Source organism: Muntiacus reevesi, chromosome 2, assembly GCF_963930625.1.
Source record: "Muntiacus reevesi chromosome 2, mMunRee1.1, whole genome shotgun sequence".
NCBI classification, from domain to species: domain Eukaryota; kingdom Metazoa; phylum Chordata; class Mammalia; order Artiodactyla; family Cervidae; genus Muntiacus; species Muntiacus reevesi.
The window spans coordinates 87,905,163-87,922,424 of NC_089250.1; the positions used below are offsets into that span (position 1 = coordinate 87,905,163).

The following is a 17,262-nucleotide window of genomic DNA, read 5'->3' on the forward strand; positions in this document are numbered from 1 at the left end:
TTAGTGAATCGGTTAAACACAGAAAGGTGACAGAATTATTTATATGACTGTGTTATGTGAGAATTGAATGTCGCAACCAAGAATTGATTATTCAATGTATGGTGTTAAGATGGTTGTTTATCAATGGGAAGGAAAAGAGGATTTTATGTGCTAATCCCTCTTTAGACACCAATGTAAGTTAGAGAGAGGGGAAGAGAGATCAAATGAGACTTTCCCATCTCTGATATTATGGCAGACTAAATTATTATAATCAGACCCTGTTGATTAATACTGAAAATTCTGAATAAAGTATAAAAAAAATCTTTTTTAGGAGGATGGGACTAACATATACACACTACTCTATGTAAAACAGATAATAAATAAGGATCTACTGTATAGCACAGGGAATGATACCCAATACTTTGTAATAATCTATAAGGGAAAAGAACCTGAAAATGAAGATTTATATAAAATAATATCACTTTGTTGTACACCTGAAATTAACATGACATTATATATTCACCATATTTCAATAAAATAAAAGGAAAAAATCTTTCTCAAGTGTGACTAAAAATTTGACGAAATAATAAGGAATAATTAAGTCAGAATTTGAGTGAACGAGGGAACCTTCACATCTACCTAATCAGGGGACCTTGAGCCTCAGTTTTCAGCCCTCCAACTGTGGGGAAGAGAAGTGAAAGCCTGCCAAGGTAGTCACAAAGGGGAGATCATTTACTTATCATGCTGGGACACTGAGCCCACTCGGTGGAAGGATGAACCAGAAGGAATCTGTTCCACCCTCTGCAGTGCCAGGGGAATGCAAGCAAATTCACTCCAGGGTTGAACTTAACAGCAACAAAATAATCATTTCCATGGATTTTCAGTACAAATTCTAACATCTGAATTGTACAGTCCCCCTCAATTTATGAATATACTTTATAAAGTTACTGGCAACTGGAAATGCCTTATGACAAAACAAAGACAAAAATATATGAATCCTCTACAGAGATACCTTCCTCCTCAGTCTCCCCAAATTCCCAAAACCATTTTTCTAAGGAATGTGAGCAGCTTTTGATAAAAATTTAAAACTACACAGAAAAACAAAGAGCCAGAAGAAATAGATTTGCAATCACTTCAAATATTGGAATGATCAGACACACATTTTGAAACAACTCTACTTACTATGTTTGATGAAATAAAAGGGTTAATATTTAACAGACTTCCATGGTGGCTCAGCTGGAAAGAATCCGCCTGCAATGTGGGAGATCTGGGTTCGATCCCTGGATTGTGAAGATCCTCTGGAGAAGGGAAAGGCTACCCACTCCAGTATTCTGGTCTGGAGAATTCCATGGACTGTATAGTCCATAAGGCTGCAAAGAGTCGGACACAACTGAGTGACTTTCACTTAATATTTTAAACCATAGAAAGTATTTAAATGATCCAGTATGTTTGAAAGAGAACCCAAAAGACCTAAACAAAGTAAAGCAATTAAAGTAAACACACAGACATATGGGAGAGATTAGATACCTCTGAAGGGAGAGTTAGTATACTGAAAAAGCAAGACAGAGGAAAGTCTCTGGAATGCAACAATGATAGACCAAAAATTAGGATATACATACAACAGATGCAGAGATGTGAAAGATGGAATAAGAAGATCTAATATATCTATCTATTTACATTATATATAAATATAATCAGAATTATATATATATTATATATATGTACTATTATATATAATATATATTATTATATATATTATATGTGTATTATTATAGAATATATACATTATATATATATACATTATATATATATATAATCAGAATTCCAGAAAAAAGGGAGAGAGACTGAAGCATAATGAATATTTGATGAGATAATATCTGAGTATTTACCATAACTGATGAAAGACCCTGATCAGAGATTTAAGAATTCTGGTGAATCACAAGCAGGATAAATTAAAGAAGAATACACACTGGACAAATTGTAGTGAAATTGCAGTACACCAAAGACACAGACCATCTTAAATTTGTTAAACAAAATGAATAGATTGCATTCAAATGAATGACAGCCTGAAAGCTACCTTACCAAGTGGAATAGTATAAAACAGAAGACAGTTTGATATGTTTAAAGTTCTGTAAAGCAAGTAACTGGCACGCTAGAGTTTGATGCCCAGTGAAAATATCTTTCAAGAATAAGGGCAAAATAAAAATATTTTAGAAAAATGCTGAGGGACTCTCAGTGAATGTAATTCTGAAAGATAGTCTTCAAGAGAAAGTAGTCTCTGATGGTCTAATTTATAAGAAAGCACAAAGAGAAAAGAAAGTGGCAGTGTGTTAGTAAATCTAAGAAAATTTTGACCATATAAAACCATCATGAGTGTATGGTTGACTTAAAAAATGTGAAGTAGAATTGACATATGTGGCTACAGTAACATTCAAGTTTGGATGGGAAGGGAAATGGACACCAGGACTTGTTAAGTTCTTTGTATGTCCAGGAGATGAATTAAAATATTGATTAAATTTAGACTGTGATTATTTAAGCTTGCATAATTGATTGTTTAGTATAACTACTAAAGGAATAGAAACAGAGCATGTAAGTTCCAACCCTGTACAGAAGGAAAAATAGAGTGAAAAATGGTTTTTAATAAGTAGAAAAATATAATAGGATTCTTTTGTCCCATTGTCCTTAAAGTCAATTTCAGATGGAATTTTGCACCTAAATATTAGATGACAAACCCTGAAAGCACTTAGAATCATAATAAAGGAGATTAGCTTTATGATATCATGGTACAGAAAAAATTTTAATAACAAAACTTCTAATTCATTAAAATTATCACTTTTGATTTATCAAATAATACCTTCTTCAAATAAGACTTAAAAATCTAAGCTACAGAATGGGAAATGATTTTTAAAACATGTATAGTTGATGAAGCACTAGTGTCATGATGAATATTAAAGTCCTATAAATTATAAGAAAACCAGATATCTCAATTAAAAATGGGCAAATATCAATGGCCAAAACATGACTACATATGCAGTCTAATTAATAATCAGGAAACTCCAAACAAGCTATCATTTTATACCAACCAGACTGACAATAAATTAAAGTGCTCATGATGCGAAGTGTTGACAAAAGTGTAGCACAATGAAACTTCATGTACTGCTAAGAGTAGAGTAAGTTAGTATAATATATCTGTTTTGGAAACAGTCTGGTATTATAAAGTTGGTATTGTATGTATACACTAGAGCCAGCATTTCTACTTCTAAATACGTATCTACCCTAGAGCAAATCTTGCACATTTGTACCAGATACACACATAAGATTGCTCATCATAGCATTTGTCATAAGAACCCCAAACTGAAGCTGCTGGAAATTCCACCTACAGTAGAATGGCCTTCGTAGCAAAGGAAAAGAACTTACTAGAGCTATAAATGGTGAATTTTAACCACTTAAAAAATGACCATTTATATTTGCCCATTTTAAGCTGAGATGTCTGGTTTTCTTATAATTTATAGGAATTTTATAATCCCTGATAGCTCAGTTGGTAAAGAATCTGTCTGCAATGCCAGAGACCCTGGTTCGATTTCTGGGTCGGGAAGATCTGCTGGAGAAGGGCTAGGCTACCCACTCCAGTATTCTTGGGCTTCCCTTGTGGCTCAGCTGGTAAAGAATCTGCCTGCAATGCAGAAGACCTGGGTTAAATCCCTGGTCTGGGAAGATCCCCTGGAGAAGGGAACAGCTACGCACTCCAGTATTGTGGCCTGGAGAACAGCCCATGGGGTCACAAAGAGTCAGATACAACTGAGAGACTTTCGCGTCACTGTATTCATCACGACACTAGTGTTGAGCAGAGGAAACAGACACAAACAGATACATACAGTGTGTGCCATCTATCAGGTAAAAATAGGCAAACTCAGCTGCTTATAGCTGCATACATAAGTAGCGAACAGTTTTTCTAAAGCAAGAAAGTTGTGTTCATCAATCAGGATAGTTGATGGGCACCCGAAGAGGGGAAGAAAGGGTTTATGACCAGGGAGTCACATACAAGGGACTTCTTGTGTACCAGGAATACTGGATTCTTGAACCAGGCATTCTCACTGAGGCACTCACTTTATTTTATTTATTTATTTATTTATTTATTTATTAGTTGGAGGCTGATTACTTCACAACATTTCAGTGGGTTTTGTCATTCATTGATATGAATCAGCCATATAGTTACATGTATTCCCCATCCCGATCCCCCCTCCCACCTCCCTCTCCACCTGATTCCTCTGGGTCCTCCCAGTGCACCAGGCCCGAGCACTTGTCTCATGCATCAAAATGGATTAAAGATCTAAATGTAAGACCAGAAACTATAAAACTCCTAGAGGAGAACATAGGCAAAACACTCTCCGACATAAATCACAGCAAGATCCTCTATGACCCACCTCCCAGAATATTGGAAATAAAAGCAAAACTAAAGAAATGGGACCTAATGAAACTTAAAAGCTTTTGCACTACAAAGGAAACTATAAGTAAGGTGAAAAGACAGCCCTCAGATTGGGAGAAAATAATAGCAAATGAAGAAACAGACAAAGGATTAATCTCAAAAATATACAAGCAACTCCTGAAGCTCAATTCCAGAAAAATAAATGAGGCATTCACTTTATAATTATTCCTTACATTGTCTATATGTATTTTATATAATTTTCTGTATGCATGGCTCACATTTTTTAAATTGTTAAAGAAATTTTCATAAAAGAGCATGAAATATAATACACACTTATTCAAATTCTAAAGAGCAAATGATTTCCCAGACTATAGAATCTGTAAGATAAAAATAAATACACACACAGTTAAATTTGAGTGCATAAAAATTTAAACTTCTATATGAAAAAGGGCAATAAAATGCAAATAATTTTGATAATTTCTAAAAATATTTGTTACAAATTTGTAAGTTAAATTATCTTTCTTATACCAATGACTGTTATAATTTTTTAAACTCTATAAGCAAATAATATTAATGCTTCATTTAGGGACAAAATATTTAATAGGTAAATGTATGAAATATACTTACCCTTCTTATAAATAAAGAAATGCAGGTTAAAATGAGATGGTATATATTGGTCCACTCAGTTAGCACAGGATAAATTAATGATATTGCCAATTGTGACAAGATGAGATCTCTTAGACATTGTATTATATTTGTGTAAATTATTACAATTATCTGATAAGGTGTAATTTATCAAGAATTGTAAAATACTCTTAACCTATGATATAATAAATCTATTTATCATAATTTTTTATAGAGAATTGATTCAAAATGTGAAAAAAGATAGGTGCAAAAAGATAATGGAGCAAGCAAGCAAGTAGTTGTTTCCTATTCTTGGCAACCCTATGGGTTATCACGTGACAGGCTCCTCTTGTCCATGGGAAGCTCCACACAAGAATACTAGAGAAGGGTTGCCATTTCCTCCTCCAAGGGATCTTCCTGACCTAGGATTGAGCCCACATCTTCTGCAGCTCCTTCACTGCCAGGCAGATTCTTTACCACTGAGCCACCTGGGAAGCCCAAAAGAAAGCAGCATGATTCATTATGGTAAAAAATGGAAGGCAACCCAGTGTCTTAGCAGTTAGGAAATGTTTACATTCAATTTTATTCACTAGATTAATGCTTTGAGGGTCCATTATGATATTGTTGGTATATGTATGTGTTTATATGTATGACATCACAAGATGGAAAATTATTTGGCCATTAAGTGATAATAGTAAGTCTATACATCTATATAATCATATCTATAATGTTTACAAAAGAAACTACTGTTGAAAAAGGCAGAAAATTGAATGTATACTAGATTAGATGTTTAAGAAACATTCATGGAAAAACCCATAGACATCATGATTAGTGCTAGAACTATGGTTCAGCATTTACAGGTCAAAAAACTGGCCCAGAAGACACAGCAACAGTCTCTGAGGTGTGTTTCAAGATTCCTCTCAAAAAATATTTTCCAGAATAAAATTTTTTGGAGCAAAATAATATCTGCTTTTTGGTGGCTATATGAAAAGAGGAAATCATTTCCTTTCTATGTGCTAATGTTACTGTTACCAATATTAAGTTTGTAATTTTTTATTAGTTAGCATCAAGAGTGAAAAGATGAGCTCTCTTAGACATTGAATTATATTTGTGTAAATTATTACAATCATCTAATAAGATGTAATTTATCAAGAATTGTGAAATACTCTTAGCCTATGATATAGTGAATCTATTTATCGTAGTTTTTCTAGAGAATTAATTAAAAATATGAAGAAAGGTTTGGTAATATCATTAATTTATCCTGTGGTTTTATTAATTAGCATCAAAAGTGAAAAACTCAATAATTACCATCTACCATCTCCTTTGGTGAGCCTATTCAAAAGTTTTGCCCATATGCAGTTAGGAATGAGAGTTAGAAAGAGTTGTTGGACTTCTTATTGAGTTGTAAAATCCTTTGTTGGATGGATGTTTTGCAAATCATGTATGTTTGTTTTTCCCAGTCTGTGGCTTGCTTTTTCATTCTGTTAGAAGGTCTTTGGAAGAACAAATATTTTACATTTTCTTAAAGCTCAAATTATGGCTTTTTTTTTCATTTTCACAGTTGCAGCTTTTAGTGTCTTATTTAGGAAAACTTTGCTGAACCCAAAGTCACTAAGATTTCTTCTTATGTTTTCTTTGAGGAATTTGATAGTTTAGGTTTATGATGCCAGTTGAGTTAATGTTTGTGCATGATGTGAGGTGTCAAGGAGATTTTTTGTTATTGTTTTCTTTTTGTAGTTGGCTATCCAACTAAACCAGAGTCAGTTGAAAAAAAATTTCATTTACCTTATTGTGGGGAAAGGTGTCATTTTTACCTTGACCCCTTTGTTTAAAATCAGTTGACTGTTTACATGTTGGCCTATTTCTGGATTTTTTTTTTCTGTTCAGGTGGCCTCAATGTCAATTTTGTGGCAATGCCACCAATACCTGATTACCATAGTTTTGCACATGCAGTTTCTGAATCAGATACTGAAAGTCCTCCAACTTTGTTCTTCTTTTTCAAAATTGTTTTACCTAGTCCCCAGTCTAGGTCTGTTGCATTTCCAAGTAAACTTTTGAATTAACTTCCAAATTTGTTAAAAAATAAAATAAAAAACAATCCTATTAGGATTTTGATTGGAATTGCCTTTAAACAATTTTAAGCAGGTCATTTAAAAATGGCATAGTTTAACTAACATAGCATTGTTAATCAACTATGCTCCAATACAAAATAAAAAAATTTTTAAATGACAATTTTAAGATAGAATATTTGGGAAAATGTAATCTCCCTTTTGGATAAGCATCAGCAATTTTAAAATGACATAAACCATGTCAATGAAAAATAGTAAATAAAAATGAATAAATCTCCACAGCCTGAAGATGCAGTGAATTATAGAACTTCCCTCTGAGAGAGTTTGGCCTTCTTTCAAGCATTTGGAATGAAAGGAGATAACTAGGTTTTTGCCATTTACTAATAGTAAATTTTTGAGAAAACTTATGATGCAAAAGTTTATAGATTCAGAATTAAAAACCAATGATTTTCCTGCTCAAAAATCAGATTACCATTACTAAGAATAAATCCAGAATTTTGTTTGTCACTATTTGATAGCTGATATATTCAGTACTTGTATGTGAATTGTAAACTTTGGAGATAGGAAGTGCAAAGCAACTTTAGCAACTAATTGGTAAATTGATGTTGAGAGTGGATCTCTTCATTGTATTATTGATTATCCTGACAAAGCCATGTTGATTTTTCATCAGATGGTTCAGGTCATTTTTACTGCATTTAACTGTCCTCCTGATTTCTTCCTGTCACTTTGGATGACAATTCAGTCAGAAAATCAACAGCATGACTTGCAAGAAACTCCATATTTTAATTTTAAAAAGACAGGAAAAGATAAAGGTAGGGAGAGAATGTAGGTAAACAGGTATATGGTTTGTACAAAAAGAAAAGAAGGGAGGCTAAGGGGAAACAGATGTATATTCTGTATGATTTTTTGGCAGGTAACATTCAAAATAATTATTTAAGAGGCATAATTCATTTTTGATATGATATATTGATATATTTAAACTGATGATTTCAGAGTTTTCAGATAACAATGTGATACCTTAATATGTTCAGTAATTATGTATTGCAGCTAATTGGATTCTGTAGAAAGAAAAAATTTAATGATTCCCCAGTACTCCTTTTAGCTCTGTCAGTTAGCCAACATTGTACCCTACTGAGCTAACAAGCCATTTTCCATGTATCTGCAGTATTAGTAACATTCTTTGGTCTAACTTTGCTTCGTTTTCCTTTATGCCTGCTCACTACACAATTTTGTGTGATGGAAAATTAGTAGCAAGTTACTGACATTTCATTTCCTACATATGTGTACATAATATAAATATACTTGAATTATTTGGAAGTCGCTTTTACCTAATTTAACTGAATTAAAATGTAAAATCTATTTAGGAGCAAAGAAAAATGTAAATGTGTAAGAGGCCTCTGTCTGGCCTACACTGCGTGCACATTAAAATACAAACCACGCCAAAGCCCAGTGGAGATTATTAGCACTTTACCCATCTTTATTAGACCTGGGCATCTTGCATCTGATCTGTGATTGTCAAGAAGAACTTTATGCCTCTTACACGTGTAGAAAATCTTCTCTCCCTGGCTAGCGGATGGAGGCATGGCAGTCTGTATTTCCTCTTGCCCCCCTTCTGCCTTAGTTTCCCTGATATTCCCCACATGGGAGGTGCTGAATGGTCCATCCAACGTGTGCCATTGGGAATAGATCAGGTATGTAGTGTACCCAGGGGTTAAGATCCTGTCACCTGATTTACCTGGTGACCCAGGGTTGCCGAGAGAAACACAGGAGAGCGAACTGTACAGTTGTTTTCTGTTTGCAGAAGGATATCTTAAAATCGGATCTCATCATCTGCTCGGTGGCTGCAGTTCTGTCCTTTGCAGTCAGTGCCAGCACTGTGTTCCTGTCCTTGCGAGTATGTATCCATTTGGCTTTGCACTCTTCCCCTCTCCTCATTGCCTGTAATAAACAGAGCCCACTGTGCAGCTCCAGGCTATTGAGAGGTTAGTGGAGTCAGAGGAAGAATAGAAGAACATAGAGAGCTTGGAGGAATATATCCAGGTGTGTTGAGTTATGTCTGAGATGAGTTTTGGTTCACAACACAGAGTTGATCCAGATGTTTTACCCTTACTCTTTCCCATCCAGGGAATTGTTTGGTTAGCATATCTTATAGAATCCACCATGAGGATGGTCAACAGTCATGACAGGATCACAGCTCACTGCTAAGAGTGGAGAAGGGAGGACTCACCAAATCAGGAATGAGATGGAAGTCGCAGAGCCAAAACGATTATTGGAACATAATTTTCAGTTGGAAAAACAGCAGTATAGTGAGCCAGATGGGATTTCTGGCTAGAGGTTCTTGCAGACAGCTGCTGTCTCACTTTTCTATCAGTGAAGAAAAGTCTGTTAGCTAAATTTGTTATTCTCCATCTCATCTTTAAAAGAAATAACAAAAAGCAAGAAAAAGTATTCTAATGGGCAGAATGTCTCAGCCTCTTCTGCACTCCGTCTTGGTGGTTCTCAATGCAGAGACCAGTTTCAAGTGCTACGGGAGAAATTTTCAGAGGCCTGAAGCAAGAGCTGAGTTTGGCTGTGTGTGCTTTGGGAGGAGCAGGGAAGGAGCATAGTTATGGTTCTGGGTTATTTACAGGCATCCTTCCCCATGCTTCCAGCTACACATTGACACTTACCTTCTTCTGTTGCAGCCCTTTCTCAGCATTGTGCTCTTCATCCTGGCTGGAGCCGTGGGGTTTGTAACCCACTACCTGCTCCCCCAGCTGCGCAAACATCACCCGTGGATGTGGATTTCACATCCCATCCTTAAAAACAGAGAGTATCAGCAACGGGAAGTGAGAGGTGAGTAAGGTATCCTTCATGAAAATGGGGTGTGGCGGGAGGTCTGCCTTATACTGAGAGTGTGCACAGCTGTGCTGATGCCCTTAATGCTGTGGAAATGTACCCTTAAATACGGTGATGTGTGGATTGCTTTCTGTGTGCGTATATGTTGTGTTAGTCACTCAGTGGTGTCCGACGTCTTGCAACCCCTGTAGCCTGACTGTAGCCTGCCAGTCTACTCTGTCTGTGGGATTCTCCAGGTGAGAATACTGGAGTGGGTTGCCATTCCCTTTTCTAGGGGATCTTCCCGACCCAGGGATCAAACCCAGGTCTCCTGCATTGCAGGCAGATGCTTTACTATTTGAGCTGCCAGGGAAGTGTGTATTTCTCTACAGTAGATAAAGGAGAGCGTGTGTACCTTGAAGTGTGCAGTAATGTTCCCGGAACAAGAAAGTTGAAGTGGGCTGAATTAGAAGTCTGTTTTATGAAAATGATTTGTTGTTATTATTGAGGAAAATTTCATTCATATCATTCAGACCTGAACATTATGCTGTTCCACGTTCAGCTGATGGGGGACCAAGAATAGCATCACTCAACTTGCCTTATCATCTTCCACAAAACCAGAGGTGGGATGTAGCAGAGGCTGACCTTTGAATTTTGATCCATGACCCCTTGAAATTTTGTTGAATTTGCAGTGCTTGCCTAGAACTAGACCCACACCCCGACCTGGACTTGATTGACTTAGCAGTTTCCATGGCTGACTCTGGCCACCGTTAAGTAACAGCTTGATAATGACCCTAACAGTGTTTGAGCTTCTAAGTAAAAAAGTCAGAAATTTCCATGTTAGGTCTCTCCAGGCTCTGTGATTGAACAGATGGCAGATGGATTGATTTATCCCCATTTTCAGACATATTGGTCACGGTTTATAGCTATAGTTTGTAACCAGCCAACGATGCTAAGTCTACACAGAACTATATAGCTCACTGTAATTTCTCCATTGTTAAATGAGTCATCTAGTCATCTCCACCTTCAGACATGAGGGTATATAAGTAGCACCAAGGTTTGCTGACTCATACTTATAGTTTGCTGACTCAAGGTTTGCTGGACTCAGCCAGGTTTGTCATCGATAACTTCAGTAGACTAGTACTGAAATGATTCAGTGTTGTTTCGAAGACTCAGAAGAGCTCAGGTACCACAGTCCCTTATCTTTCCAGTGTGGAAAAAATTTAGCAAAAGGCAAAGAGATAAGAAGTGATTTATTAGAATAGGATGCTTGTGAGGGTTACAGGTGAGCAGGTGAGAGGATGCCATGCCCAAAACTTACTGGACTGCAGTTTTAAAATCAAAGGAAAAGTGGAGAGGGGTGGAAGATCTTTGTTATTCGTGAGTAGATGCAATGCTTCCATCATCAGTTCCTCCTGCAGGTTGGGCAGGGGAGTTTTCTTGTCCCTGCAAGGTCAAGCTAGGTCCACAAATTATTGCTTTTTGTGTGTACAGAGAGCATGTCCTAACTTACTGAGCTCCCTGGGCAGGATGTAGGTCTCATGCCACCATTGTTTTATTGTTTTGGGGCATGTCTCATGATTCTGTTGCATGGTTTTGTTGCTGAGCAAGCCTGCTTGGTTTTGTGATTAAGCAAACCTGCATTCTTGAGTAACTGTTGATTTACAGGGGTCTCCCATATTTTCTTACTTACAATCCCCTAGTGAGATGAACTATTTAAGTACCTACTTCATTTCTTCACTCTGATCCTATCGGTATGACCAAAGTAAAAGGGCAGAGGGGAATTAATTTAAGAAGAAATAAAATAATCACTTATGATGCTGCCAAGAATAGAGAATATGTCTGAGAGGCTACCTGGAGCTGCCTTAATTTGAAACAGCGAAATCAACAAAACAGGGTTTTGCTTAGAGGAGAGACATGGCCTGATGGGCCTGCTGCCAGCATAGGGTTTAGAAGGTGGTGGAGGCAGCTCAGACTGTCCTGCCTTCGGATGTTTGTTATTCCCACTTACAACATCAGTGACTCACCAAAGATCAAGCTGCATAATACGGTTTTCAAATGCTGTGTTCAATCTTGTTTGCTACATAAATGCAAATTATTATCAGTAATATAAAAATTGAAGGAAGATGAGCTCAGAGTAGGTGCAGTTGATAATGGTCAGTTCATGTTACAGTCCACCTAGACGGAAAGTGAAAGAAAGTAACAGTGTTGGTCACTCAGTCATGTTCAGCTCTTTGCAACCCAATGAACTGTGTAGCGCACCAGGCTCCTCTCTCTGTCCATGGGATTCTCCAGACAATAGTACTGGAGTGGGTTGCCATTCCCTTCTCCAGGGAATCTTCCTGACCCAGGGATCAATCACAGGCCTCCCCCATTGCAGGCAGATCCTTTACCGTCTGAGCGGTCCATCCACACCAGTGCCTGCATGTGGGTCAGTCAAGCAACCTGAAGAAAAGACGAGTTTCTTTAGAACTTCTGCAGTGTGAGGGTTACATTTGCCTTTCGTTTCCTTAACTTATTATTGAAATACTAGGTTTTGTTGACATTAGTTGAGTATTGTTTCAGCCTCAGTGGTAGGTAGTTGATGGGGATTTGAGGTCAGATGCTTTCACTTGGGAAACTGCATATCTATATCTGTATCATGTGTGTCTGTGCCTGTACCTAGATACTTATATGCCTTTGGGTTGAGGACAGAGAACGTGACAAGAGGGAGGAAAATAAAGCGGATCAGGTGTAGACTCCCCTCACTGTGGCAGTTCAGAGTGTGGCATTCAACACTGAAAGTTTTCCAAGTGGAAAACTTGGAATTTGTGTGTGTGTCCTTGTTTTTTACCCCTGAATCTAAGAGAACCCAGCCTAAATTGGAATCATTTAGACATTTTAAATCTGAATGATCTCTTCAGTACAAGTGTCAAGAGCAAGAAAGGAGAGTGTGTTTGTATGTTGATGTCCCCTCTTGGAGGACTGAGTGGGTGGGTAGCTCTGGGCCTCTGTCCTTTACGATGGGTGGAAGATGTTCCCCTTGGGACCACAGGCTTCAGTAGAAGCTTGGTGGATATTTCTCACTTGCCTACATTAGCTGTTTATAATCCACCTGAAATCGAGCCAAGAGTAATAGATTTAACAAATCAGGCTCATAATGAAAAACAGATAGCATTTCAAAATTGTGTGTTGGAAGGAAAATCCAAATACTTAAAATATGTTAGTATGAATGTTTTGAAGACTCCTTACCCATTTTGATATCATCCACCGTCTGTTTTCTCACTTTCTCCTCCTGGCTGCCTTTCTGCCTTTTAGGTATTTCCTTCTTTATTCCTCCTACTAGCCAGAAAACATGCATAGGAAATTCAAACTGATCATAGACCTTTAATGTGAGACTATGTCAAATCTTCTTTCTCATATGATCACAGAATATTTTGAAAAAGCAGAGCAGGGCTGGTAAGTCTGTGGATACCACTGTGATCCCTGGTCCTGCAGTAGGCATAGCTAAGAGAGCAGTCCTAAGACGGGCCAGTAGCAGACTTTACCAGTCAGTTGGAGTTGGCATGTGTATCAAGGCCTGAGTGTTGTGTCTGTCTTGAAGCTTATATAATACTATCCGAGCACTTATTGGGAGAAAACTGACACCCAGAGATGTCAAGGGACGTTGACCCAGGTCCCACTAACTTTGTGGCCGGTGAATGATCAGAACCCTGGTGATCTCACTCCCTCTGGCTGTATACTATTTCTGCTACCCATATTGCTCTCAGTGTACTGGGAAGATGGTGTGCCAAAAAACACATAAAAAAGCAAATAACAACAAAAACAACAACCAGTAGAAGGCTCAGACCCTGAGTGAAGAGGTTATCCTTAACTTCATGTCCATCGATTGTATGCGTGCTCAGCTGTGTCTGACTCTTTGTCTTTGTGACCTATGAACTGTAGCCCGCCAGGCTTCTCTGGTCCATTGAATTTTTCCAGGTAAGAATACTGGAGTGTGTTGCCATTTCCTTCCCCAAGGGATCTTCCTGACCCAGAGATTGAACCTGCGTCTCTTACATCTCTTGCATTGGCAGGCGGGTTCTTTACCACTGAGCCATCTGGGAAGCCCAACTGGCATGCCCATTGGTTAAGCTATTCTAACTTGTTGGTTCTGTGTATTAAATGGAACTAAATGAGATTTAAAAATTAGATGTTGGATTAGGATCTGGTGCATGGTAGGTATTTAATAATATTGGCTGAATGAATGAATGAGTGACTGATTGGTGCTTTGTAAATTCACTGAAGGAAGAGTTCCCCACAGACAGGAAAAGCCCGGAGATAAAGGCTTGTTTGAAGGACTCTAGTCTATGTGTATAATAAGATGCATACATAGAGATTCATCCCACTGCAAAATATGGTTGCAGGAAAAGCTTAAGCTATAATTTTTGGATACATTAGAATAAATGGATAAAAGATTATAGAAATCATTAAAACATCAATTGAAAAATCTCATTTGCATTGTAATTTAACCAAATTCACTATTATAAAACTAATTCACAATTGAGTCCTCAGTTTGTAATCCTTAAATGAGATTTGCTGTGCATTTTAACAAATCTTGCCTGTTGATTTGCAGATAGACTGGTTTTTCCATGTGAAAGACTTGGTTCCAACAGATAATGCTTTTTCTAATGTATTTTTCATTTATAATTCCCTGTTGGCTCAGCTGGTAAAGAATCCACCTGCATGCGGGAGACCTAGCTTTGATCCCTATCAGCCTCTGGGTTGGAAAGATCCCCTGGAGAAGGGAATGGCTGCCCACTTCAGTATTCTGGCCCGGAGAATTCCATGGACTATCCATGTGGTCACAAAGAGTCGGATGTGGCTGAGCGACTTTCACTTCACTAATACATACTGTTAAAAGCCAAACAGGACAAGTTGTGATGAAAAGCAACAAGTCCCTGGTCAACATTTTCCTGTATGATTCCTCCTTACTTTTTACTCTAGGTCTTTCTTTAATATTTACCATAATTCTTGCAAATAATGTGCATGTTCTTATCTTTCTTGATATTTCAGATTTGCCTGTCTACTGACACTCTGTTATGAATAATAAAGATCTCTCTCTTCTCTTTCCTCATGTATGAACATTTTCTCCTACTCCTTCCTCCTAATATGATTTTTGTTGAACATATATTCAGTTTTTTTCCTAATCATATATGTGTATGTCATATAGAAAGTCTAATTGTTCATGTCTAGTTCATTAGTGTACCCTGCTTGCATTTCCTTTCTTGTTTAGATTTCTGTTTTTGCATCTTATAGCCTTTCTAATTTCTGTTCTGTTTCTGTGTTTCCTAGTCTTTCCAATAACTATGTAAAATATCTCTCAATTTAACTTTCCACTCAGGCAAACTTGAAAAATAGTTTCATCCTTGCCCAGACTCCCTCTGGAACCTATTTCAATTGTTCCTTGTTTATTCCCCTTGAATGAAACACATCCTTTGGTCACTTCAGGGAAAGGGTGCATGGTAGGGAAATGTTTTGAGACTTCATCTATCTCAAAGTGTTTTCATTCTACTTTGCACTTAACGGAGAGCTTGGAGCTTGTAAGGGGTTAAACACTTCTTTCAGAATCCTAAGCTAATATCCCATTGTTTTCTATCTCCTGTTGCTGCTGGCGAAAAGTCTGATGTCTTCCTGGCTCTTGGTCCTTTGTTTGTGACCAGATGTTACCCTGCAGGAAGCTTTTGGAAAATTTAGGAGGGAATTAAACTGTCACAGCCCAGAGAATAGGCTCTGAACATGGCAGGGCTCAGATCCTGTCTCTGTTCCTATTAGTTGGGCTTAACTTTTGTGATTCATCTATAATTATGGGTTCCTACAACAAAGATTTATTGGGGGATGAAATAAATCAAGGCAATACATGTAGAGCATTTGGCAAGGTCCTTGACAGGCAGACTGCATTCTGTTATTTTACACCTTGTTTTGTCCCTCATTTCACCCATTGTGCTATAAGTTGGTGACCCTTTATGATCTGGATAGACACGTTGTGAAATTTTTGCCAGCAGAAGATAGTACTACTAGAATGACCTAGCTTACAGACTTTCCATGGAGATTAACTCCAACCAGATAAAATCTTTTGAAATGTATATAGCGCTAGAGGAAAGAATAAGGCATGTCTGATTTCAAAGAACCTAAAGGCTGTACTGGGATCTATGGGACGGTCTCCATGTGTGTGATGAGGAAACGCCATGGTTCTGGAAAAAAGGATGTATCCTTACCTCTTTTTCTCTCCACATAAAGAGATGCTAGCATCAAGAGATAGTTAGAGACCTAGGAACCCTCCAATGCCTCTTTAATTCAAAGTGACTCAGATGGTGCCTGAGAAATAGTCTCATTTGCTACAATGCTTCTGAAAGAGTGTTACAAATGCCAAAGAAGTGGCTTAGGGCTGATGTGTCAGAAAATAACCTGCCAACTGGCAGCCTGCCTTAGTGTTCTTGCTGTTTTCAGGTACTTTCTCTTCCCCTCCTCTTCTTTCCCTTCCTGCCTGGCTCTGCTTCTTCTGCCCTCATCTGGCCCATCTCCTCCTGATCGACTGGGGAACGTATCTTCCTGTGTCAGCCTGCACAGGCTGGAGGGGGCTGCAGGGGGCTGGCAGTGAAAGCAGGCCTGCCCAGCAGCAGGAAGACAGACAAGTGGAATCCAGAGTTCTTTGCTCACAGGGAAGCGAGGCAGAGGGACTCCTGGAGAAGCACAGGCCAGCCCCAGGCAGCGTTAAGAGAGAAAGGGTTTGGGGACAGAGTTCAGCCATCAGCTGCCAACCTCAGACTCCCACTCTCTCTCCAGCCAGCCATGGAATTTTTATCAGGTGGCCCCTGGGGTTCTTGTAAACTCCTGATAAATTTAAAACAATGCAGAAGTAAAATAATTGGGGAAAGATTTAAAAAAAAAAAAACTAACATTGAAAATTAGGCAGTCTTTTTATCTGGCTGCACCATGAGGCATGTGGAATCTTAGTTCCCTGACCAAGGATTGAACCCATGCCCCCTGGCATGGAAGTGTGAAGTCTTAACCAGTGGACCACCAGCAAAGTCCCTGTAAGCCTTACTGTGCTGGATTTGATGTATGCAGGATGGCACTGCAGTAGCTTTGAGCTCTCTGGGTCGAGTGTGCATAGGAAGGCAGGCCTGCAAGGAGGAGGAACGATGCCCATTCCCAGCTAGAGTAGGTGAGGCCCCTGGGATGGGGGCTGACTCAGGCTCCCTGCCATGCGTCTGTTGGGATCTTATCTAAAATCACATAACCCTCACGGCGCTTTATGATACAATAATTGACATAGATGCCAGTGGAAAAATAGATTTAGTGTTTGAAAATAATCTTGTCATTGAA

At 38.2% G+C, this 17,262-nt stretch overlaps 1 protein-coding gene across 1 annotated transcript in view; it reads left to right on the top strand.

The window, feature by feature from the left end:
* Positions 1 to 17,262, top strand: part of PCNX2 (pecanex 2) — a 300,484-nt gene that overhangs the window by 132,782 nt on the left and 150,440 nt on the right. The window contains exons 18-19 of the mRNA XM_065919838.1: positions 8,900 to 8,992; positions 9,783 to 9,933. Coding sequence (XP_065775910.1) covers positions 8,900 to 8,992; positions 9,783 to 9,933 — 244 coding nt within the window. The remainder of the gene's footprint in view (positions 1 to 8,899; positions 8,993 to 9,782; positions 9,934 to 17,262) is intronic.